This window comes from Rhinoraja longicauda, chromosome 1 (genome assembly GCF_053455715.1).
Source record: "Rhinoraja longicauda isolate Sanriku21f chromosome 1, sRhiLon1.1, whole genome shotgun sequence".
NCBI classification, from domain to species: domain Eukaryota; kingdom Metazoa; phylum Chordata; class Chondrichthyes; order Rajiformes; family Arhynchobatidae; genus Rhinoraja; species Rhinoraja longicauda.
This window is the reverse complement of record NC_135953.1, coordinates 68,964,475-68,991,460: the sequence shown is the minus strand read 5'-3', so window position 1 is coordinate 68,991,460 and position 26,986 is coordinate 68,964,475. Positions and strand designations below refer to the sequence as shown.

Here is a 26,986-nt window from a genome sequence, read left to right as displayed (position 1 = left end):
GGGGCGGCCCTTAGCTACAGGGATAAAGGGCAGGAGTTTAGGCGCGATCCTTCTCTTGCAGACCCGACTGGACAAGAGAATAACAGCTAATAAAATTCCTCCCGAAATACCTGGCTCCTCGCCTTGATTTCGGGCTTATCGCCGCGCCACATTGGTGACCCCGACGCTCCATTGGTGTTGTAATGGAGTCAAAACACAGAGCCGCCCTTCCGTCCGCCTCACAGGTCGACCAGGCCCTGTCTCTCAATGGGGTCTCCGTTAAACTACCGACGTTCTGGACCACCCGGCCTCAGGTCTGGTTTCAGCAGGCGGAGGCCCAATTTCAGCTGCGGGGCATTACGGTGGACGACACCCGCTACGTCTACCTGATAGGGGCCCTCGACCAGGACACGGCCAGAAAGGTCACCCAGTTCCTCGAAGACCCCCCGGCCGACGATAAATACGTCGGCCTTAAGGAGCTTCTGCACCAAATTTACGGGCTCAGCCGGATGGAACGGGCTGCCAGGCTCCTTCATATGGAGGGCATAGGCGACCGGTGACCATCAAGCCTCCTTAATGAGATGGTCGCACTTCTGGATGGGCACAGGCCGTGTCTCATGTTTGAGTACACTTACCTGCATTTGCTGCCGGCCGACATCCGCCTGCAGCTCACCGACACCCGGGCCCTCGGCTGACTCGCTGTGGATGGCCCGCTGGGATGACGTCAGCGCGCTGGCCGTCACTTGGGCAGGAAATCTGTGGAGGGAGTGACAGCTGCGCCCCGGAGGCCTGTGCGATCGCCCCCCATGGCCGTTGCAGGTCCTGCACCTGCAGTCCCGCACCAGCAGGCTTCAGGCAGCACCAGCAGGAGGCACTTGTGCTATTACCACCAGCGCTGGGGTGTTGCAGCCCGACAATGCCGCCAGCCGTGCACGTTCCCAGGAAACGCCGGGGCCGGCTGCCAATAGTCCCCGTGGCGTCCGGCCAGATTCACCGCCTCTTCGCCTGGGATCGCCGCTCCGGGGGCCGCTTCCTCGCGGCAGCAGTTCCGTACGATGGAGTCCTTGGGGATCGTCCGCCCTTCGAACAGCCCATGGGCATCCCCACTCCACATGGTCCCCAAGGCAAGCGGGGGCTGGTGACATTGCGGGGATTATCGGCGGCTGAATGTCGCTACCGCCGCGGACCGATACCCCGTGCCCCACATCCAGGACTTCAATGCCCATTTGGCCAGGGCTACTTCCTTCTCAAAAGTGGATTTGGTGCGGGGCTATAACCAGATCCCGGTCCACCTGGAGAATGTGCACAAGACGGCAATTATTACGCCGTTTGGATTGTACGAGTTCGTTCGGATGCCTTTCGGCCTTAAGAACGCAGCGCAGGCATTTCAACGGTTAATGGACGGGGTGTGTCGCGGTCTCTAGTTTTTGTTTGTCTACCTCGACGATATCTTGGTGGCCAGCCGCTCGCGGCAGGAGCACTGTGCCCACCTCCGTCAGCTCTGTCAGCGGCTCAGCGAGCATGGTTTGGCTGTCAACCTCGCCAAGTGCGGGTTTGTGGTGACCACCATCGACTTTCTCAGCCACCGTGTGACTTCACAAGGCACGGTTCCCCTGCCGGACAAGGTTATCGCCATCTGCCAGTTTCTCCGTCCATCCACTGTGCGCAGCCTGCAGGAGTTCGTCGGCATGGTGGCCTTTTATCACCGTTTTGTGCCATCCGCGGCCCACATCATGTGGCCGCCCTATCATCTTCTCGCGGGTAGGCGCAAGGACATAGAGTGGACCGACGAGGCGGCAACGGCATTTGACGGCGCAAAGGAGGCCCTTGCTCGGACTGCACTGCTGGTTCACACGCAGGAGGATGCCCCGACCGGCCTTACGGTGGACGTCTCGGAGTCGGTGGTTGGTGCCGTGCTGGAACAACTGACGGACGGGGGTTGGCAGCCCCTGGCCTTCAGCCGGCACCTCAATAACGCCCAGAGGAAGTACAGCGCATTTGACCGCGAGCTCCTTGCTCTGTACCTGGCGGTGCGCCACTTCCGCTACTTCCTGGAGGGCCGCCCGTTCACCGCATACACGGACCACAAGCCGCTCACCTTTGCCCTGGCAAAGGTTTCTGACCCGTGGTCCCCACGACAGCAGCAGCAGTTGGCGTACGTCTCGGAGTACACTACCTCCATCCGCTTCATCAAGGGGAAGGAGAACCGGGTGGCTGTCGCGTTGTCCCGCCCCGCCGTCTACGCCGTTTTCAAGGTGGCGCCCGGCAATGACTATTCTGACCTGGCGGAGGCCCAGCTCACGGACGGTGAGATGCCCGCCTACCGGACTGCCATCTCTGGCCTTCGCCTTGAGTATGTCCCTCTCAGCCCTGGAGGAGCAACAATACTTTGCGATGTGTCGTCCGATCAGCCGCGCCCCATCGTCCCTGCCTCCTTGCGCCAGAAGGTTTTCGACGTGATCCTCGGGCTGGCTCACCCATCCATCCGGGCGACGACCGCACTTGTGATTGCTCGTTTCATGTGGCACGGTCTGCGTAAGCAGGTGGGCCACTGGGCCCGCACCTGCATTCCGTGCCAGATGGCAAAAATCCAGCACAACGCCCAGGCGCCCTTCCAGGCGTTCGGTCTACCACGCCGGCGGTTCGACCACCTGCACGTGGACATTGTGGGGCCTCTCCCGCTGTCCCGGGGCATCACCCACATCCTCACGGTGGTGGACCGCCTCACACGGTGACCGGAGGCCATACCGCTGGCCTATACTTCGACAGCTACATGCGCTCGTACGTTGTCCGCGCACTGGATCGCTCGCTTTATGGTGCCGGTGGACATCTCCTCGCACTGGGGTCCACAGTTCACTTCTGAGCTGTGGTTGGCCATGGCTCATCTGTTGGGTGTGCGGCTGCACCACATCACGGCCTATCACCCGCAGGCAAATGGCCGGGTGGAGAGGTTCCACCGGCAGCTCAAGGCAGCTCTGATGGCGTGAATCTCCGGCCTAGACTGGATGGACGCACTGCCGTGGGTCTTGCTGGGCATCCGAACTGCGCCTAAGGAGGATTTGGCCTCATCTTTGGCCGAGTTCGTTTACGTGTCGCCGCTCAAGGTGCCCGGGGAGTTCATGCCGTCGGCGCCGGGGCAGCAGGGACCGCCCTCACCCACCCTACAGCGCCTTCACGAGCGAGTTGGCAGGCTCGCGCCCGTGCCGATGTCTCGCCATGGGACAATCCGCCCGCACGTGCCATCAGTCCTTCGGGACTGCCCCAATGTTTTCCTGCGCTGTGATCCTCACCGGACGCCTCTACAGAGGCTGTGTCGATTGACCGGTTAAAGCCGGCACATTTGGACATTGACCAGCCGGTCTGGTTGCCCAGCCTCGGCCGCGAGGTCACCCCCTTCGCGGCTCCTTCCACTTGTGCCTCCGCCGGCCCATCTGTCGGCCGACTTCCGTACGCGGTCCGGTCGGGTTGTGCGCCCGCCAGTGCGTTTCGTGCCTCCTGTTCTGGGGGGGTCCTGTGGCGGCTCCCAAGGGTCGGGCCATACCACTATCGAACCTCTCGGCACGGGAATGAACTAGTCGGGGGGCGGCCCTTAGCTACAGGGATAAAGGGAAGGAGTTTAGGCGCGATCCTTCTCTTGCAGACCCGACTGGACAAGAGAATAACAGCTAATAAAATTCCTCCCGAAATACCTGGCTCCTCGCCTTCATTTTGTGCTTATCGCCGCGCCACAATGTAATGGATATGGGGTGGCACATTGATGCACAGTTACTGCTGCTGCTTCGCAGGTTCAGGGACCTAGGTTTAGTTTAGTTTAGAGATGCAGCGCGGAATCAGGCCCTTCGGCCCACCATGTCCGCGCCGACCAATGATCCCCGCATATTAACACTATCCGACACCCACTAGGGACAATTTTTACATTTACCAATTAACCTACATACCTGTACTTTTTTGGAGTGTGGGAGGAAACTGAAGATCTCGGTGAAAACCCACGCAGGTCACAGGGAGAACGTACAAACTCCGTACAGACAGCACCCATAGTCGGGTTCGAACCCGGGTCTCCGGCGCTGCATTTACTGTAAGACAGTAACTCTACCGCTTCGCCGCCGTGCTGCCATGGTGCTGTCTGTGTGGTGTTTACATAATTCCCTGTCATTACATGGCTTTCCTCTGAGTACTTTGGTTTTCTACCACATCCCAAATGTGTGGCAGCAGGTTTATTGGCTTGTGTAAATCACCCTTTGCTGTAGGTGAGTGCCAAATTAATCTCGGGGAAATGCACGTGTATGTGAGAAATAGCACAGCCACGGGAAAATAAGAGGGGAAATGGGACTAATAGAATTGCTCTGTTGCAAATTGGCCTGGACCTGATGGGTCCTGATGAATAGCCACCTCTTGCTTCATGGTAAGTAAGTAATATTTCAGAATGGTGACCTTTATTTGGAACTGGAAATAGTTATAAATGTGACAGGGATTTAGCAAGAATGGAGCCAAATTCAGGAGGAAGGGTGGAGGAGAGAATAAAAGGGAAGATCTGACATGGGTGAAAGCCAGAAGATATTGGATGTGAAAAGGCATGAATGAAGGCATGATGGATGTTTCTGTTGTGTGGTGTTGGTTATGATTGTATGTGTTATTGCATTTTTATTGATTATTCTTATTGGTCTTATTGTTGAACTGCGGGTAATTTTTCATTTCACTGCACATTTATGTGTATGTGACAAATACATGACTATTGACTACTGCCAAAGAAGATTTCAGTGGAACAAGTAAAGTAACAAAAGATCTAACAAGGATGTAAATGGGAACAGGAAAAGCATTAAGTGGGGCATAATTTTGCAGCGGTAGAGCTGCTGCCTCACAGCACCAGATACCCTGGTTCATTCCTGACTTCAGGATCTGTTGTGTCTAATTTGCACATTCATCCTGTGACTGCGTGGGTTTCCTTTGGGTGCTCTGGTTTCTTCCAACACCACAGACATGGGTGAATTGGCCTCTGTAAATTGCTCCTAGTGTTTAAGGAGTGGATGCAAAAGTGGATTAACATAGAACTAGTGTGAACAAGTGATTGATTTTGGCATAGAATTGGTAGGCCAAAGGACCAGTTTCCATGCTGTAGTTTTTAATTAGTCAATTATTTGAAATTGTTGAACTCAATGTTGAGTCACGAGGCTATAAAGTATAGATTTTAAAGCTTATGTTGAACTTCTTTAGAATACTGCTGGCTGAGGTCAGGGTGGGAATTGGACAGACAAAAATGTGGTGGACATCAGGAAACTTGGAGTCATGTTTGTGTTCCACAAAACACTCCCCAGAATAATTTGGTCTCTTTTTAAAAGAGACAGTATCCTCAGAAAAACTAATAAATGCACAGAAATACAAGTTCACTGAAGGAGTGTGTCTTTTCATATTTATTTATTGGATGATGTGACCAGCTGTTAAACTGTTATTACCCTCTGTTTTGCCTTTGAGAAGATGGCAAAGAACCTTAAACCGAAGTTTGATACAACTGAATGGCTTGCTCAGCTACTTTAGAGAGAAGTCAAGAATTAATTGCAATTTTTGTGGGTTTAGAGTCGTATGTAATCTTGACTGGGTAAAAATGACAGAATCACTTTCCTTAAGGATGCAAGTCAACCAGGTAGATTTTTATGATAATTAATAATAGTTTTATAGTCGGCATTACAAAAGTATTTAATTCCAGGTTTTATTCAATTAGCTGAATTTGAATTCTCTAGCTGGTTAAATTGGATTAGTACTGGTGTCTCTTGATCATTAATCCACAACTCTGTGTTACTGATCTCTCAACATAACTGTAATGCTACGTTCTATTGTGTCTCTGAACAGAAGGTCCAGTTGGTTGCAGACCTACATTTCTGGTGTAATTTTTATGATTTTTGCATTAGATGCTGAAAAAGCTATGCATTTGCCCATAAATATTTCTAGTTAGGTTAAGACCAGCAGCAATGGCTCCAATGACTCATAAGAACAGCATAATAAATGGAAGAATGAATCAAGCAAATGGCTCCTCAAACTTTTACCTTGTTACTCAATGCTCACTATTGAACTTTCCTGCCTGATCCCCATTCCCTAGATTCTCTGCATGTCAAAAAAAATCTGTTAACTCAATTTAAAATATATTCAGCAACTGAGACTTCACTGTGCTGTATGGTGTATATTTAAAACTCTCCAAGTTAAAAAAATTCTCCATATCTCTGTTCTAATGGGTAGCTCATTGTCTTGAGACAGCCTTAAGGAAGTCCCTCAGTAATGAAACTATCAGTCCCTTTCAGAATCCTAATATGTCCCAGGCTGTCATTTATATAAACTCCTGTGAGTGATCATTGTAATATCAAAACATAAATTTGCAGCTTTATAATCAATTGTACTTGGCAATCCAAAGAAACAATGTGAAATACAGAGCATGAGATTTCCATCAACTGTGCAACTACCACAGTACAGATATTCGTGCACAAATGGGAGAAACAATGCAGCAATTTAACAGAATTTAACCCTGTGCCAATTTTCATGTCCACCTGGATAACAGTTTGAAATATGTAGAAAATCTAGGCTGCTATCTTAAACTGCTAAATGAACCTGCAGACTCAGGCTGAGATGTAATGCTCTGTATCTTTCGGGAAGATCAGTGGTCAATTAGCTGATCAAGAAAATTAGTTGAATATTGCAAAATTCTATAAAATGAATAGTGTACTACTTCAGACAGCTGAAATGCTTTGTTTAAATATTAATTTCCTGACCCAAGGTGTATTTTTCATTTGATTGCAGAAATAGCATTATTTGCTTTAATATAAAATTAATTTTATTAAACTTCATGATTTTTGAAAAAAAATTAAGCACAATAGAAAGAGACACGTCTGCATGATTTTGCAACAGAATGCAAGGGAGAATATTTAAAGAGTTAATGCAACAAAGGGGAGGGATTGCAAATGAAAAGTATTGTGATAGGTTGCTACGTGCAAGTTGCCCTTTCATTCATTTGTGGTTCAGAGAAAGGGGAGTGGTGGATTTCAGCTTTCAAAAAGGGTTTAATGAATGCTGTCACTGTTTTTGAATGCAGCTGGTAGTGTTGTAGAGATGAGGGCAATGAAAAGTGCACTGATCGTCATACTGTAGGTTGATTTGTGAGTTTCGGTTGATTGAACACGGACTCATCGCTGCCTTCTCTTCACATTTCCTTCATCGTATTTTTCATTAACTGACATTCTGCTGTTGAAGATCTGAGAGGAATTTAATTTTGTGAAAGCATTGTTTCATTCAGCTACAAGCAGGGGTCTAGCAAGCGTATAATTGAGGCTGGGCTGTGCAAAATACAGCGCTGCCTTGCCATACAAAATACAAGCGCTGCCTTGCCTGCTCAATTGCCTTGACAATTGCCTAGGTGAACAGAAAATGTCTGTTTCACGTAAAGAATTTGATGTAAAGCAGATTTTACGCATCCGATGCCGTTTTTTTGGTCACTCTGCATCTCCTCCTACATCCAATGACAATCGACGCGGAGAATTTTGGAACAAAGATCAAGGTGCATCAAATAATGGGAGAAAATATCTAGACTCTGGACACCTGCAACAACCATTGGCACCTGTCAACTACCAGAGATCAAGCCAGCAGAACATTCAAAATTCACCATCTTGGCATGTCCCCCCTGCTCCAGATCTCCCCTTATTTGAGTTTACCACTGACGACCATGAATCGATAGAGTGGCATGGCAAGCATGAAGCTAAGGATGAAGGGAGTGAAGAAGACAATGAAACAGACAGCAGTTCCTGCAGGTTAGGTTTTCTTGTTTGATCCAAGATGGTGCCAACAATTGCTGTAACTTTTTTCTCTTTATTTTCGCAACCTATAAAATGTCACTATAAATATCTACATTATGCTTGCAACATATTTCAAATTTGAACCTAATGCAACCAGAATTTCATGGCTTTACAACTGTTTTATTTCCTTATATTAAACTGTTTTAAAAAAATATTACTTTTTTTAGAATATACAGCTAAAATTAGTCAAAGATTTAGTAAATTGCCTGGTAAATGAGTGATAGTTGACTCAAAATGATCAAATATAACCTTGCCTGAAACCGAATGTGTACAATGCAGCAAAATATGAGGGTCCTATTTATAATGTATGGTACATTACATTACAATATGCATGTGAAGTGAAATGTATTACTCTAGAAATTCTACATGACCATCGTGTGAAAAATCCTTGGCACAGGTCTTGTATAAATGAAGTAAGCATTGTTCATGAAAATAAATTGAAATGCATTTGCAATAACTTCTTATTGCTACAAATGTCCTCTTGTGTGGCATGTGCTGTCTGCAAAACGTGTCATTTTTAGATCATTTATGCTAAGTTAGATTTTCAATCAACTGCAAAAAGACTATCTTGCTATATTATTCCTTATTATAGTGTAGCATCTACAATTTTTTTACATTACATTAAAATGATCAAAGATAGGAAAATAACGTTTTCTAAAACAATTGTGAGGTTTATTAAATAATTTTGCTTTTAACTGGCACAATGTAAGTATACATGGTTTTTATATTGAATAAGAATGTGTAATGTACATTTAAAAACAAAATTGTTTTTCTCTATTGAAAATGGCTAAGTTTCAAAAGGAGGTTCAATGTCTGACTATAAATAACATAGTGTTATAGATGCTCACTCAGGTTGTATTTGTCATTCATTTACAAATTTTTTCATGGTGCTGAGATGATATTTTAATTGTATCTTAAAACAACCGATTATTTTGAAGGAAAAATAAGTTATTAATCCACGGTGTAATTTTTGTCCGTCTTCTGAAAAATAATTGCAAATCATGTAACTACAACAGGTTGCTGTTTGGAACAGTCAGCGTATATGATTGATGACTTTGTGTTCATGAACAGCTTTACCGCTATTTTTATCAGAATTGTTATGTCCCTTCGGCAATTCTTTTTTAAATTTCGATGTCCATAGAGGTATTGTATACAATAGAATCACTTCAGATACAAATCTTTTGGTTCTGTATGCAGTAAACAGTATTATACAACCAAGGAGCACACTTTGCTGCTGGATTGGAATAGGTATTTGACAAAAAAATTACATGTAAAGGACACAAATATGGAACAAGGCATGACCAGCTTACTAGCAGATGTAACATCAGTTTCTTGCATTATTAATTGGAAGTTCGTACTTTAAGTCATAAATATTTAGTAATGCATTAATAATCTCAAACACCTTCAATCACAACCATGTGTACTTGTACTTGAAAACTGACCATGTGGAAAATATTTTAAATTGTTCAGCTCCTGTCAAAAATTGACAGTTTGTCATTGGTACAGAGTAAATCTTGGCTGTGACAGATTAGATTTTGGCATTGACTTGTACCTAATCTCTGGTGGTGTAACTGGTTTGACTTGTGAATTTATTAAATTTGATATATCCATTATTAAAATGGATGTATTGATTTGCTCCAAACACAAACCATGTATCCCACCTTGCAGTTTGTCTATTTAGAACTTCAGCAGTAAAAAATAAAAATATTTTTGTAACTGTCTTGATCCTTGTTGATGTAATCATGCTTTGATGCTCTCTTGGTGAATTATTGTTTCATGAGTGGTGGTTTGGCTGTTGTGTTTATTAGTTTAGCATTGGTAACAGTCAAAGAAACAGTCCAGTGCTGCAGGGAAATTAACAGCTGCAACATTTCCCTGGTACTGAAAATCTAAATTGTATTTGTGAAATAGCATTTATTTTTACGGAAAAGGTAAGTTACCAGAATACTTGGCTTATCACTATACTTAATAGCACAATTTTTTTCAAGCTATATTTTTGCTCTGCTTAGTAAATTACCTACTTCATTGTGATATAAACAATACCAATTTTTGTACTTTATTTTGTACAAACCGTGGGGAAGAGCTAGTCTTGATTTTTGCAAGTGCTTTGTTTGCCCTTTCTGTTTCCGCAGCTAACCTAGTCCTAATTGCAATTCTAACAAAATATGGAGGTCACTGTGGGACGATTATAGATCAGTTACAAGTACATTTTCCAGAGTTATAGTCAACTCGAGACTTGAATATTAACAAAAAATGATTTACTGTATCTTCATATTTTGTATCTTGTGATTTTTACAATGGAAGATTTTCGATCTGCATTAAAAATTAATACCCAGAAAAAAGTGATTGTGTATTAAATGAGGATGTACTTTCAAAGTAAACTACATTTATCAGTAAAGTTAGAATTTGTATTGAAAATGTTACCTATTTTATCTATTTCTTCTTACCATACTTCAATATTGCTTTTGGAATACAATATTATACCACCATTTTGTTACGTCGCTTATAATCAATCTGCTGTGCGGCATATTTGTTTATTGCTTTAGGAGCTTCAGACCAGCTAGGGCGTGAACATCTGGGGTTGGACAATAAATGCTGATATTCCAGCAATGTCCATGTCACATGGATGAATAGAGCATAGAAATGTACAGTACAGAATGTGTAGGAAAGAACTGTAGATACTGATTTAAATCAAAGATAGACACAAAATGCTGGAGTAACTCAGCGGGACAGGCAGCTTCTCTGGAGAGAAAGAATGGGTGACGTTTCGGGTGGAGACCCTTCTTCGGGAGGTACAGAGATAAAATGTAGTCGAGACAGTAAGACAGTAAGACAGTAAAATGGAGACAGTAAGACTGGTGGGAGAAAGGGGGAGGGGATGGAGCCAGAGGGAAAGCAAGGGTTATTTGAAGTTGGAGAAGTAAATGTTACAATGTGCAACGTGCGGTTACTGGGGAAAGTACTTGGGGAGGGGGTGGTTTGGGTGGGAAGGGACAAGCTGACCAGGGAGTTGTGGAGGGAACTGTTGGAGGAAGAGCGCCTAATATTTAGCTTAGGTAGCTTACACCCCAGTGGTAAGTGGTAGAGCTGCTGCCTCACAGTGTCAGAGACCCAGGTTCAATCCTGATTATGGATGCTGTTTGTGCGGAGTTTGTATGCTCTCTGTTTCACAGTGTAAGTTTTCTCTGGGTGCTCTGGTTTCCTCCCACGTCACAAAGATGTGCAGGTTTATAGGTTGATTGGCTTCTGCAACTTGCTCCTTGTGTATGGGATGCAAAAGTGGGATAACATAGAACTAGTGTAAGGCTGATCGATAGCCAGCGTAAACTCGGTGGCCTGAAGGGCCTATTTCCAGCTGTATCACAAAACTAAACAAAAGCTGGGTTATAGAGTTGAGAAGTCCCAGAGGACTGGAGAGTAGCTAATGTTGTTACTTTGGTTAAGAAGGTAAGTAGAGCGAATCTAGAAAATTGTAGGCAGGTGAGCCTCCTGTCAGTGGTGGGGAAGTTACTGGAGAGGATTCTGCAGGATAAAATGTATTCCCATTTGGAAGAGAAAGGGTTATTTAAGGACAGTCAGCATGGCTTTGCATGTGATAGGTCATGTCTTACTAACTTGACTGAGCACTTTTAAGGAAGAGACAAATGAGGATGGTGAGGTGGATGTTGTTTACATGGATTTTAGTAAGAATTTTGGTAAAGTCCATTGTAGATGCAAGGAGCTGCTGATGCTGGTTTATATTTTTTAAAGATGCTGGAGTAATTCAGCGGGTCTGGCGGCATCTCTGGAGAACCTGTAAAGGTGATGTTTTGGGAGATCTGATTCGGGCTGATTGTGGTGGGGGAGAAAGCTGGAAGAGAGATGAGAACACCACGCATCTCTGTCCTCCATACAACTGGCCAGCTCCTCTTTTGTCGCTACACATGCGTCTTCCATCAACGTCTTCAGCATCGTCTTATTTGGTCGTCCCGGGTTCCGTCTTCCATGGGTGGGTTCCCACAGCACAAGCTTGTTTGCTGGTATTTCTGGATGGCGGTGGCAATGACCAGCGAGCCTCATCCTTCTCGACCTGATCTTCTCGGTCAGAGGTGGAATCTCCTCATAGAGCTGGGCGTTGGTAATGTGGTCCCTCCAACTGACATTTTGAACCTTTGAGCATTCGGGTGTAGACACCATCGAGAGACTTGGACAGTGCTTGAGTGAGAGTCCATGCCTCACACCCGTACAATAATATTGTCTCTACAGTTGCATGGAAGAATCTCAGTTTGAGACCCTTAGACATCTGAGACGTCCAGAATTTCCCCATGTTATTAAGGGCTTTCCATGCAAGCGCTTTCCGCACCTTGATGTCATTCTCCGAGCTCTGCATCCGAGCTCCCAGTTACTTGAAGTCCTCCACTTTCTTGAGAGATGCACCGCCACTGGTCTTAAGAGGCTCATGGTCACCACCGTCGAATGCCATGTACTCTGTCTTCTTGGCATCGATGTGGAGGCCCGCACTCCGTCTCGACTGTGCCTCCCCAATTTGGTCTGACAGCAGGACGATGTCATCAGCGAAGTCAAGGTCTGACAAGTTGACTGACCCGATTCTTCTCGAACGCCTTGGGGTGCTTGTGAAGCCGATGTCCTCGTGTTCCTTTAGCGCCTGCCTCGTTGCATAATCAAGGACAATGACAACGAAAGGGTGCCAGCGTGTCTCCCTGTAAGACCCCCGCGAGGATTTCGAACACTTTGCTCTCGCCATCCGGGGCGACAACCTTGGCGGTGGTGCCCAAGTACATATCCTCAATGGCTCTCAGGATCTGTGTGACAATGTTCCTCTTTTCTCTGAAACCGTTCTGATTCTACCTTAGCTTCGGGTCGATAGCAGCCCTAATCCGGTTGAAAATCAAGAGGTTGTAGACCTTGGCCAAGACCAAAGATACTAGAGGAGCAAGATAGACCACTCGACCCAAAAAACCATAGTATGTCATGGCGCCATTTTAGTAGGCAGAAATTTGCAGAAACATTTAAAAAGAAAAATAACAAAAATCTGTGAATTGATAGATGAGATATATTCTGCATTTTCATGGTATCATCACACATACTGTTCCCCCAAAACACTGATTACACTGCGAGAGGCATAGCGAACGGCGGGTTTTGCCTACTAAAATGGCGGCCATTACGCTCCTTTGCATACTACACCAGTATAGGCGATTTCAACGAAGTGGTCTATCTTGTTCCTCTAGTATAACCATATAACCATATAACCATATAACAACTACAGCACGGAAACAGGCCCGTTCGGTCCTACCAGTCCACGCCGACCTCTCTCTCTGACCTAGTCTCATCTACCTGCTCTCAGACCATAACCCTCCAATCCCCTCTTATCCATATACCTATCCAATTTACTCTTAAATAATAAAATCGAGCCTGCCTCCACCACTTCCACCGGAAGCCCATTCCATACAGCCACCACCCTCTGAGTAAAGAAGTTACCCCTCATGTTACCCCTAAGCTTTTGTCCCTCAATTCTGAAGCTATGTCCCCTTGTTGGAATCTTCCCCACTCTCAAAGGGAAAAGCCTACCCACGTCAACTCTGTCCGTCCCTCTTAAAATTTTAAAAACCTCTATCAAGTCCCCCCTCAACCTTCTACGCTCCAAAGAATAAAGACCCAACCTGTTCAACCTCTCTCTGTAGCTTAAGTGCTGAAACCCAGGCAACATTCTAGTAAATCTCCTCTGTACCCTCTCCATTTTGTCGACATCCTTCCTATAATTTGGTGACCAGAACTGCACACCATACTCCAGATTCGGCCTCACCAATGCCCTGTACAATTTTAACATTACATCCCAACTTCTATATTCGATGCTCTGATTTATAAAGGCAAGCATACCAAACGCCTTCTTCACCACCCTATCCACATGAGATTCCACCTTCAGGGAACAATGCACAGTTATTCCCAGATCCCTCTGTTCCACTGCATTCCTCAATTCCCTACCATTTACCCTGTACGTCCTATTTTGATTTGTCCTACCAAAATCTTTGGCCAAGACACATGTCAGGCTAATGCCACGATAGTTGTCAGTCTTGTTCGGGCTCCCAGATTTGGGATGGGGATGATGTTGGATTGTGACCATTGTGTTGGCTTGTCATTCGTCATTAGCGCTGTGTTGCAGAACTTGAGCATGATGTCGTCGAGCTCACAGTTTTTCAACACCTCTGGACGGATGTTATTAGGGCCTGGACTCTTCCCTTGCTTCAGCGAGGTCTTCACTTTTTGCAGCTCCTCCAAGGTAAAGGGGCCATCGTGAATCTGTACATCCATGAGGACAGTCTCAATCTCCTCATCTTCCTCAGTGACAGTTGGAGGTGATCCAAGTAGGTTCTTGAAGTGGATGAACCACGTGTTGATTCGGTCCTCTGGAGAGTTCCCGTTGATTTGACCTGACGGCCTTCCTCCTGTTACTGATCTCGTTCAAGACCCTCCATGCCTTGCTATACCGTTTGCCATCGTTGGTAGCCTCTATCATGCTCGCAAACTCCTCCTCCTCCAGTTTGTCGTAGACCTCAAAGAGTTGGGATTTGGCTGCCTTCAGGTCCTCCTTGAGCTGCTCATTCCTGCTCCTAGTGTAGGCTTGGCATTCCAGAACTACTTTCCGTGCTGCAACAACTTCCGGGTGCTCAGAGTAGCGACTTCTCTTCACCTGCTTCACTTTGGGTAAACTTCATTGCTTCAGAGTTGGCCTCTATGAACCGTTTGTAGCGAGCTGTAGCATTTTCCCTCGCCTCAGCTCCTTCCCTCACTGTCCCTCTTCTCATTTCTCCTCCAGCATCTGGAAGCGGTTCACCACCTCTACTGTGTATTGGGCCTGTAGATCTGGTCGAGAGGGAAACAACTTCCAGTCCACTTTTTCTGGACTCCTCACTAAGGTTTGGTCTCCTCACTAAGAAAATATATAGTTGGCCTACAGGGATGATGGAAGGTTCACAGACCGATTCAGGGTGGTGGGACAGTCATTTAAGGAGAGATGAAATGGACCAAAATGTTGATGAATGGAACATATCATCATATCATATATATACAGCCGGAAACAGGCCTTTTCGGCCCTCCAAGTCCGTGCCGCCCAGCGATCCCCGTACATTAACACTATCCTACACCCACTAGGGACAATTTTTACATTTACCCAGCCAATTAACCTACATACCTGTACGTCTTTGGAGTGTGGGAGGAAACCGAAGATCTCGGAGAAAACCCACGCAGGTCACGGGGAGAACGTACAAACTCCTTACAGTGCAGCACCCGTAGTCAGGATCGAACCTGAGTCTCCGGCGCTGCATTCGCTGTAAAGCAGCAACTCTACCGCTGCGCTACCGTGCCGCCCAGAACATACAACATTCTGTCATGGCTTTACAGGCTGGGAGCAGGGAAGATATTTATAATTTGGGAATGGGTGGAGGAAAGGTCTGGAACTAGGGGTCACAAGTGTCCAGATAAAATGTAGACATGAAAGGATTAAATGAAACCATATTTCTTCAGAGTCCAAAGACCAAACAGCTGAAAGTGTTAAGTAGGTGATTAATGGATTTCTTAATAGAAAGGTCAAGCGAAGAGAGTGAAAATATGCTAATGTAATAGATCAAGCATATTCACATTGAATGGTCTTTGCCCACTATGTGTCAACGACGAAACAAAGGAAAGAATTCCAGTTGCTGAGGTTTAATAAAAGAGGCATAGATGCAAATGTTTGGCAAAAGAACCAGAGGATGACATAAGGTAAACTAATCCCTTATTACTTGATTCCTTAAAAATCTATTGATCCTTACCGTGAACATACCTGAGTCTTCACAACCCTGTTGGGTACTGAATTCCAGAGATTCACCAGTCTCTGCGGGAAATTTCACCACATCTATTCTTAATGATTGCTCCAATCTTTGAGGCTGTGATCATTGGTTCTAGACAATCGATGGAGTTTTCTGAATATGATTATATTGTGGCGTGTCGAAAAAGCTCGAAATAATGGCGAGGAGCCGGGTATTTTGGGAGCGATGTGTTTATTACGTTCTCTAGACCAGTCGAGTCTGCCAGAGAGTGATCGCGCCTAAAACCCCATCCTTTATACCCGTAGCTAAGGGCCGCCCACCCCCCCCCCCCCCCCCACCGGACCAGTCCATTCCCGTGCAAGACTCATGGTAGTGCGTCCATCCAGTCCGGGCCGGAGAGTCGCGCCTTCAGCGCTGCCTTCAGCTGCCGGTGGAACCTCTCCACCAGGCCGTTTGCCTGCCGGTGATAGACCGTGGTGTGGTGCAGCCGCACGCCCAACAGGTGAGCCATGGCCGACCACAGCTCTGAGGTGAACTGTGGCCCCCGGTCCGAGGAGATGTCCACCGGCACCCCAAAGCGAGCAATCCAGTGCGCGGCCAACGCACGAACGCATGTAGCTGTGGATGTGTCGGTCAAGATCTGAGTTTTAGTAGTATAGACTAGACAAAGTGGGCCCATTCCCCCACCCCCCCATTCTCTCCTCCCCCAGCACCACACTTTCCCCCACCCCACCCTTTCCCACCATGCCCCCTTTTCCCCCACTCTCTTTTTTTTTTTCTTTTTTTTTAAAAATATTTTATTTAAGTTTTAACAGAACCCATACGTTATACATTTTACATTCCTTAGTAAACAATAGTCACTGACCTATAACTTCGATTATACACGTATTGTTCTGTATTTTCTCCCCTCCCCCCCACCCCCCCACCCCCCAGTTCAAAAGAAGGAAAAAGAAAAAGCAGAAGAAAGAAAGAAAAAGAAAAACCTGGAGTCCCGAGGGAGTCACTTCCGAGTAATTTATTTTTAAATTCTTGTTAGGTATCAAAGCAATCCTGAATTTAACTACTTCCTATTCTTAATCCTAGCTTTGCCATGAATGGGTTCCACACCTTCAAAAAGAAGTCATATCCATTTCTCAGATTATACGTTGCTTTTTCTAATGGGATACAACTCCGCATTTCTACATGCCATCTTTCAAATCTTATTTCATTTTGTTCTTTCCATGTGACTGCAACACATTTTTTTGCTACTGCTAATGATATTTTGAGAAATCTTTCCTGATGTTTATCCAAACTTAGCTTTGGTATTATTCCTTTTGTATCTCCTAGCAAAAACAACCTTGAATCCATTGGTATGATCTTATTCATCAATTGATCTAAAAACTTTTTTAGGTCTTGCCAAAAAGGAATTACCTTCTGACATGCCCATGTAGAGTGTATAAAAGTGCCCACGTCTTGGTTGCATCTAAAACAACTTTCAGATGAGTTTGGTTTAAATTTATTTAATTTTTCCGGGGTTAAATATAGTTGCTGCAAAAAATTATACTGTACTAAACTATCTCACATTAATAGTATTTTTCATACTATCTAAACACAGTCTTTCCCAACTTGGTTCATCAATAATAATATTAAGATCTGTTTCCCATCTTTGTCTTGCTTTATGAATTCCTATCTTTGGACTAGATATCTGTAGTAGTTTATACATTGATGATATAAATTTTTTCATTCCCTTGCCCTGAATCAAGGATTCGATTCCTTTAATCTGAAATAGAGACATTGAGTTACCTAACTTTTCCCTTAAAAAAGATTGTAATTGATAATAGAAAAAAATACTATTCCCTGGAATTTGATATTTATTTCTCAATTGCAAAAATGTCAAAAAGATATTCCCTTCATAGCAGTCTCCTATATTTTTAATACCCTTCTGTTCCCAGAGTTGTAGTATTTGATTATTCCAAGCAAACGGCAATAATCCATTTTTTACTAATGGAGTTTTAGCTGTTAAGAAAAATCTTTTATCCTTAACTTTAACTGTTTTCAACAATGTATTAATTAAATGTTTTAGCAAAGGTGACTCTTTATCCTTAACTAATAGCTTCGCTTCCCATTTATATATAAATTCTTCTGGACAAGATTCTTTTATTTTATCCATTTCAATTTTAACCCATGCTGTTTTTCCACCCTCTTGATAAAAGGATGAAATAAAACTCATTTGTGCTGCCAGATAGTAATTTTTAAAATTTGGTAATTGCAATCCACCCAATTCAAATTTCCATGTTAATTTTTCCAGAGACACTCTTGGCATTTTACCTTTCCAAAGAAAATTCCTCACAGTTTTGTTCAATTCTTGAAAAAATTTATTTGGCAAAGGTATAGGCAGTGTTGAAAATAAATACTGTATCCTCGGAAAAATATTCATCTTAATACAATTCACTCTCCCTATCAATGTAATTGGAAGATTCATCCATTTCTTCAGGTCCTCGTCTATTTTTTTTATTAGTGGTTTATAATTTAATTTATACAAATTATTTAACTTATTATCTACATTAACTCCTAAAAACTTAATGCCTTCTTTTTGCCATTTATACTGACTTTCTCTTTTACATTGATCATAATTGCCTTCAACAAGAGGCATTATTTCAGTTTTATCTTTATTAATTTTATATCCTGATACTTTCCCATATTCTTCCAGTCTGAAATATAATTTTCTTAAGGATTCCAATGGTCTAGTAAGACAAATTAAGACATCATCAGCAAATAAAGTAATTTTGTGATCTTCCTGATTAACTTTAAATCCTTTAATATCTAAATCTGCTCTTATTAGCTCTGCCAGAGGTTCAATGACCAATACAAATAAAGCCGGTGACAAGGGACATCCCTGTCTACTAGATCTTTCCAAATTAAATGATTGAGAAGATTGGCCATTTGTCACCACTTTGGCTTTAGGTTGTTTATAAAGAGCTTTTACCCAGTTAATAAAACCATTTCCTAATCGGTACTTCTCTAATACTTTAAATAAAAAATCCCATTCTAACCTGTCAAACGCCTTTTCAGCATCTAAAGCAACTGCTACGCTCAATTCCTTTCTTTTCTGTGCTAAATGTAAAATACTTATATATATATATCTTGTATATATATATCTATATGTAATTCAAAATATCCATAGCGCCACAATTTTTGCACCACCTTAATCACCACTCTCGCGGCGATTTATTTTAAGGAAAAAACGTGATTTTCATTGCAATTTATTTTATTTTTAAATAAAGTCATTTATTTGAAAGAAAGAAAAAAAAGAAGAAAAAAAAAAAAAAAGGATGTGTCGGTCAGCGGTATGGCCTCCGGCTACCGTGTGAAGCGGTCCACCACCGTGAGGAGGTGGGTGATGCCCTGGGACGGCGGAAGAGGGCCCACAATGTCCACGTGCAGGTGGTTGAAACGCCGGTGGCGTAGACCGATCTCCTGGAGTGGCGCCCGGACGTGGCGTTGGATTTTCGCCGTCTGGCACGGAATGCAGGTGCAGGCCCTGTGGCCAACCTGCTTGCGCAGACCGTGCCACAAGAACCGCGCAGTTAACAGCGCCGTCGTCGCCCGGATGGATGGGTCAGCCAGCCCATGGACCATGTCGAAAACCCTCCGGCGCCAGGCGGCAGGGACGATGGGGTGCGGCTAACCTGACGACACATCACACAATATCATCGCTCCTCCGGGGCCGAGAGGGACATCCTCAAGGCGGAAGCCAGAGATGGTAGTCCGGTAGGCGGGCATCTCCCTGTCCGTCAGGGCAGAATAATCAATGTCGGGCGCCACTTCGAAAACGGCATCGACGGCGGGGCAAGACACGCGTCGGCCACCTTCCCCTCGACGAAGCGAATGGAGGTGGTGTACTCTGAAATATACGCCAATTGGCGCTGCTGTCGGGCGGAACCACGGGTCGGAAACCTTTGCCAAGGCGAACGTGAGCGGCTTGTGGTCGTGTACGCGGTGAACGGGCGGCCCTCCAGGAAATAGCGAAAGTGGTGCACCGCCAGGTACAGAGCTAGGAGCTCACGGTCGAATGCACTATATTTCCTTTGGGCGTTGTTGAGGTGCCGGCTGAAGAAGGCCAGGGGGCACCAACCCCCGTCCGTCAGTTGCTCCAGCACGGCACCAATCGCCGACTGAGGCGTCCACCGTAAGGGCGGTCGGGGCATCCTCCCGTGGGTGAACCAGCAGCACAGCACAGCCCGAGCCAGGGCCTCCTTCGCGCCATCAAAGGCTGTTACCGCCTCGTCGGTCCACACGACGTCCTTACGCCTACCCGCCAGCAGCTCGTATAGCGGCCGCATGATGTGGGCCACAGATAGCAGAAACCGGTGATAAAAAAGTCACCATGCCGACGAACTCCTACAGGCCTTGCCCAGAGGATGGACGGGGAAACCGGCGGATGGCGTCGACTTTGTCCGGCAGGGGAACCGCGCCTTGCGAAGACACACGGTGGCCGAGAAAGTCAATTGTGGTCACACCAAAGCGGCACTCGGCGAGGTTGATAGCCAACCCGTGCTCACTGAGCCGCTGAAAGAGATGCCAGAGGTGGGCACAGTGCTCCTGCCGCGAGCGGCTGGCTACCAAGATGTCGTCGAGGTAGACGAACAGGAAATCAAACCCGCGACACACGCCGTCCATCAACCGTTGGAATGCCTGCGCGGCATTCTTAAGGCCGAACGGCATCCGTACGAACTCATACAATCCAAACGGCGTGATGATTGCCATCTTGGGCACACCCTCCGGGAGGACCGGGATCTGGTTATAGCCCCGCACCAGATCCACTTTCGAGAATATTGTAGTCCCGGCCAACTGGGCGTTGAAGTCCTGATGTGGGGCACGGGGTATCGGTCCGCGGCGGTAGCGACATTCAGCCGCCGATAATCCCCGCAAGGTCTCCAGCCCCCATTTGCCTTGGGGACCATGTGGAGTGGGGACGCCCATGGGCTGTTGGAAGGGCGGATGATCCCCAAGGACTCCATCGTGCGGAACTCCTGCCGTGCCAGACGTAGCTTATCGGGCGGCAGTCGGCGTGCTCGTGCGTGGAGGGGTGGGCTGCTAGTTATAATGAAATGGACCACTCCGTGCTTGGGGGTCGACGACCGGAATTGCGGGAGCATGATTTCCGAGAACTCCGCCAGAACCCGAGCCAAATAGGAGTTCATAGACGACAGCGAGCGTGCAACGGGCTCATCCAGACGCAACACGATGGGCTCCATCGTGGCGGCGTGGACCAAGCGCTGTTGCCTGATGTCCATGAGGAGACAATGAGCCCGCAGAAAGTCGTCCCCGAGCAACGGATGGGAGACGTCGGTGATTGTGAACTGCCACGTGAAATGGCAGGAGCCGAAAACGATGTGGACCGTGTGGACCCCATAAGTACGGATGTGGCTTCCATTTGCAGCGGTGAGGACGGGCCCCCGCTTCCCGGAACGAATGTCCAGCAGCGAAGGGGGCAGGACGCTCAGCTCCGCCCCGGTATCCACGAGGAAGCGGCCCCCGGAACACCGATCCCAGGCGAAGAGGCGGTGAATCTGGCTGGCCACCGCGGGGACTATTGGCAGCCGGCCCCGGCATTTCCCGGGAACATGCACGGCTGGCGGCATTGTCGGGCTGCAGGACCCCAGCGCTGGTGGTAATAGCACCAGTGCCTCCTGCTGGTGCTGGCTGGAGCCTGCTGGTGTGGAACTGCAGGTGCAGGACCTGCAAGGGCCACGGGGGGGCGATTTCACAGGCCTCCGGGGCGCAGCTGTCACTCCTTCCACAGCTCCCCCGCCCGACCGGAGAAAATCGGGCGCTACTGGAGTGACGTTCAGCACGCTGACATCATCCCGGCGTGCCATCCATAGTGCATCTGCGCACCTGCCGAGGGCCCGGGTGTCGTCAAAGGAGGCGTCGGTGAGCTGCAGGCGGATGTCGGCCGGTAGCAGGTGCAGGTAGGTGTACTCGAACATCAAGCACGGCCTGTGCCCATCGAGCAGCGAGACCATCTCATTGAGGAGGTTTGATGGGTGCCAGTTGCCTAGGCCCTGCATGTGGAGGAACTTTTCAGCCCGTTCCATTCTGGTAAGTCCGTAAGTTTGGAGCAGCAGCTCCTTAAGGGCTGTATACTTATCATGGGCCGGGGGGTCCTCGAAGAACTCTGTGACCTCTTTGGCCGTGTCCTGGTCAAGTGCTCCCACCAGGTAGAAAAAGCGGGTGTGACTGAGCCTCTGCTTGGTGAAACCAAACGCGAGGCCGGGTGGTCCAGAATGTCGGCAGTTTGATGGAAACCGCATCGACAGATGTGGCCTGGTCGGCTTGTGAGGCGAACGAACGGTCGGCTTTCCATTTTGAGTCCATTATGTCAGCAATGGACCATCAGGGGTCACCAATTGTGGCGCGTCGAAAATGCTCGAAATAAAGGCGAGGAGCCGGGTGTTTTGGGAGCGATGTGTTTATTACGTTCTCTAGACCAGTCGAGTCTGCCAGAGAGTGATCGCGCCCAAAACCCCGTCCTTTATACCCATAGCTAAGGGCCGCTCCCCCAGGACCGGTCCATTCCCGTGCTGAGAGGTCGGTAATGGTATGGCCCGACCCTTGGGAGCCACCACAATATGCTATTTGATTTGTCTTTGAGACAGCTCACATATTTAAATAAACAACCCTGGATATTCATTAAGAGGAGTCTGAAAGCTTGATCAGTGCATGGTTGTGTGTTCCATTTAACTTTTTATTTAAACTTCAATGTTTGATAGGTTGTTGGGAAGCTAAGTCTCAACCACATATCTGTAGATCAGGAGTGGCATATAGGCCAGCTTAGGTAAAAATGTCAGATTTCAAACCCTGTCAAATGCTCACTTTCTAATAACTAGCTGATAAATTCACAATTATTTGATTAAGAAGAATAAAAATTATCTTCTGCCGTAGAGGAATTAGAACACTCTTCTCCTTAGCTCAGTTATCTGGATTTCTAGTTTAATAATTTAACCACTGTTCCATTATTTTTCGACAGTTCCCCTCCTCTATAGTACTTTAGTTTAGTTTAGAGATACAGCGCGGAAACGGGCCTTCAGCCCACCGAGTATGCGCTGACTAGCAATCTCCATACAGTAACACTATCCTACACTAGGGACAATTTACAATCTTTACTGAATTAACTTACAAACCTGTTCGTCTTTGGAGTGTGGGAGGAAACCAGAGCACCCAGGGTAAATCTACGCGGTCACGGGGAGAACGTAAGTAATCCGTACAGACGGCACCCGGAGTTAGGATCGAACCTGAGTCTCCAGCATTGTGAGGCAGCAACTCTCATTGCACCACCGTGCCATTGCCTGTGAGTCCTGTGCCTGATCTGAATGGTGGCACAGAATATCAGTACTTCTGAAAGGTCAGGTGTTCTAATTTTCTCGAGTGGGTCAATAATTGAAGATGTAAGGACAAGTATAAAGATAGGATTAATATAAATGTAGAATTGGATGTATTATTAGAGTTGAAACAGACGTAATAGGTCAAGACCACTTCATCTTTCTACTTGAAGGGATCAGAAGCTCGCCTTTATTCATGCCTGCACATGATATTGGAGGTAGGGTACTGACATGGATAGAAAATTGGTTGACAGACAGAAAGCAAAGAGTGGGGATATATGGGTCCCTTTCAGAATGGCAGGCAGTAACTAGTGGGGTACCGCAAGGCTCGGTGCTGGGACCGCAGCTATTTACAATATACATTAATGACTTCGATGAAGGGATTAAAAGTACCATTAGCAAATTTGCAGATGATACAAAGCTGGGTGGTAGTGTGAACTGTGAGGAAGATGCTATGAGGTTGCAGGGTGACTTGGACAAGTTGTGTGAGTGGGCGGATGCATGGCAGATGCAGTTTAATGTGGATAAGTGTGAGATCCACTTTGGTGGTAAGAATAGGAAGGCAGGGTATTATCTGAATGGTGTCAAGTTAGGAAAAGGGGACGTACAACGAGATCTGGGTGTCCTAGTGCATCAGTCACTGAAAGGAAGCATGCAGGTACAGCAGGCAGTGAAGAAAGCCAATGGAATGTTGGCCTTCATAACAAGAGGAGTTGAGTATAGGAGCAAAGAGGTTCTTCTGCAGTTGTACAGGGCCCTAGTGAGACCGCACTTGGAGTACTGTGTGCAGTTTTGGTCTCCAAATTTGAGGAAGGATATTCTTGCTATTGAAGGCGTGCAGCGTAGATTTCCTAGGTTAATTCCCGGAATGGCGGGACTGTCATATGTTGAAAGACTGGAGCGACTAGGCTTGTATACACTGGAATTTAGAAGGATGAGAGGGGATCTTATCGAAATGTTTAAGATTATTAAGGGGTTGGACATGTTAGAGGCAGGAAACATGTTCGCAATGTTGGGGGAGTCCAGAACCAGGGGCCACAGTTTTAAGAATAAGGGGTAGGCCATTTAGAACGGAGATGAGGAAAAACTTTTTCAGTCAGAGTTGTGAATCTGTGGAATTCTCTGCCTCAGAAGGCAGTGGAGGCCAATTCTCTGAATGCATTCAAGAGAGAGCTACATAGAGCTCTTAAGGACAGCGGAGTCAGGGGGTATGGGGAGAAGGCAGGAACGGGGTACTGATTGAGAATGATCAGTCATGATCACATTCAATGGCAGTGCTGGCTCGAAGGGCCGAACGACCTCCTCCTGCACCTATTGTCTATTGTCTATCTCTCAGTTTAAGCAACAGTCTCCTGTAGGCTGTGTACTGTCTCCCATTTTCTCCAACATATTTTAAGGAAATGTTGAAATGTGAGGGAGGATTCGATCAGTGATGGATTACAGTTGTGAAGCTTCTTGAACACACCTGCTTTCAATTTTGATTCAATTTCTTTAACGTTAAAAGGTTTATCTTGTCAGTTTCAATGTTTTTATGATTAATGTAATTACACCTTTCTAGGTCATGGTGTACTCTGAAGGATGATGGCAATAATTAACTATTTTAGCTGAGGGAGCATTTTTTCTTTATTTGATTATAATTGCCTCGTACAGAACTCATTTAGTGTACTGTACGAACATTAAATTAATATGAGCATGTGGCATTGACAGGAAGATGTGACGGGTGATGAAATGTGCCATAGGGTGTTTTTACATAGTACAATATCTTAATGATGTAAGTTATCTTTTAAAAATTGATGAATAAGTGCAAGTACACTTTCAAACAACACTGTAACCAGTAAAACAAATTCAATTTTATTTAGTTCAGAAAAGAGTCTATAAAAAGAAGGCAAAATGAAATTTAGACAGAAATCGAGCCATTCATTGAAGTGGCAAATCATTGCATGTTCTCTAAATGCAATGCAAATAAACTTAAAATAGACTGTGTGCTAAGTTTCAAAACAAGTTATATAAACAATTTCAAAGGGCATAAAAATACGATTGATTTTAGGTTTTTGATTTAGATTTTGATTTAGAGATACATTGCGGAAACAGGCCCTTCGGCCCACCGAGTCCGCGCCGCCCAGCGATCCCCGCACATTAACACTATCCTACACACACTACGGACATTTTTTACATTTACCCAGGCAATTAACCTACATACCTGTACGTCTTTGGAGTGTCATGCAGCAAGATTTTAATTTTGCCTGTACCTCACCATAATTGTGCATATGACGAACTCTTAACTTGGCGGGCAACCACTCTGCCCAAGACTTCAAGAAATGAACACAGCCCAGTCCACCACACAAACTGGTCTCAAGCTTGAAACCACGTAGCAGCAGAATCAGGAAGAGTTTAATCACCGCTGTTATCGGACTCTTGAATGGGCCGCTGGTAGGGTAACGATGAATTCCCTATCTCCCTGCCTATCTCGCTGCAGGCCACGGCATGTTTTAATCTGCTTTTCCTTGTGACTGTAACATCATATCCTGAACTGTTTATTTTCTCTTTTTACATTATCGTTTTGTATGAGTTGCCTAGATAGCATGCAAAATAACGTTTCTCCACTCTATTTCGGTACACGTGACAATAATCTAATACATTGATAAAAACAAGACACATTTCAGGCAGACATGTTGAAAGATGCCTAGCAGAATGAAACTTTATCCGACCCAAGGGCTCCTCCGCATGACAGCCTGTGCCTCCCCACCACCTCAAAGAACAAAGTGCACAGCAAAGGTCATGCCAGCTGCACAGTTCACGCAATCAATCAACTGCAAGCTCTGGACTCAATGTTCTTTTTTTTAAACATATACCCCAACAGGAATAAGTTCAAAGATAAAAAGACATGGCCACATTTGTAATAATCCTCAAGTTCTGGGTATAGAGGAAGATCACTAAAATCACACCTTAAATCAGAGCAGCACAGCTCACTACCTCCCCATGTCAGAAAGAGAACAACAAAGCTTCCCTCGTTTAATCAAGGACAATATGGAAAACAATTCCAACATTCCAATATCTTAAAGTCAGTCTTCAAGCTGGGAAGTGGTGGGAAGGAGGGATAATGTCACAGCATCCCTATGCCACTCATAACCGCATAACCACCTCTTCCCAAGCACATCCAAATTTTGGCTTTGGACATCTAACCCACTTCCCCATCTCTCAGTTCTGCCATCTCCTTCCCCATTTATCCATTCAAAACAACATGCATATACCAATTACCCCTTTTGCCTTCTCCCCACCTTCTGCATACTCCGTATACTTCCCCCACAAAGACTACACCATACCATCCCCTATATCTGTTCCTCTTCCACTCACATCACCCATCTTCCTCCACCACTTCCTCTTGTATATCTTCACCCCTTCCTCTCTTCAAACCACAATGCCCATCTTACTGCACTGCTACATTCACTTCTCTTCCTCTTGTACCCTCTACACATCTCCTTGCACTCCTCCATCCCTACCTATGCCCTCCAACCTCTGGCACCCCTCACCCCCTCCCCCAACCTCCTGTCCCCTCACCCTCCTGAGCCCCTCCCCTATAACTCTAGCCCTGCCACTATACCTCCCCGCCCCTCTACCCTTCCTGCCCCCTTCCCTCACCCTCCTATACCTCTCTCCCAGCCCCTCTCCCCCTCACGTCCCTTACCCCCCCATGCCCCTCACCCCCCATGCCCCTCACCCCCCATGCCCCTCACCCCCCATGCCCCTCACCCCCCATGCCCCTCACCCCCCCCCCATGTCCCTCTACCCCCCCCATGTCCCTCTACCCCCCCATGTCCCTCTACCCCCCCATGTCCCTCTACCCCCCCATGTCCCTCTACCCCCCCATGTCCCTCTACCCCCCCATGTCCCTCTACCCCCCCCATGTCCCTCTACCCCCCCATGTCCCTCTACCCCCCCATGTCCCTCTACCCCCCCATGTCCCTCTACCCCCCCATGTCCCTCTACCCCCCCATGTCCCTCTACC

The 26,986-nt window shown here is 46.3% G+C and overlaps 1 protein-coding gene across 3 annotated transcripts in view; it reads left to right on the top strand.

The window, feature by feature from the left end:
* The window catches only part of LOC144593782 (kelch-like protein 5), a 101,285-nt gene that overhangs the window by 19,857 nt on the left and 54,442 nt on the right, over positions 1-26,986 (top strand). The window contains exon 1 of one of the 3 annotated variants that reach the window (XM_078399867.1): positions 7,065-7,766. The exons of the other annotated variants lie outside the window; for them this stretch is intronic. Coding sequence (XP_078255993.1) covers positions 7,387-7,766 — 380 coding nt within the window. The 5' untranslated portion in view covers positions 7,065-7,386. Of the gene's footprint in view, positions 1-7,064; positions 7,767-26,986 lie in introns of those variants that run through there. 3 annotated transcript variants of the gene reach the window in all.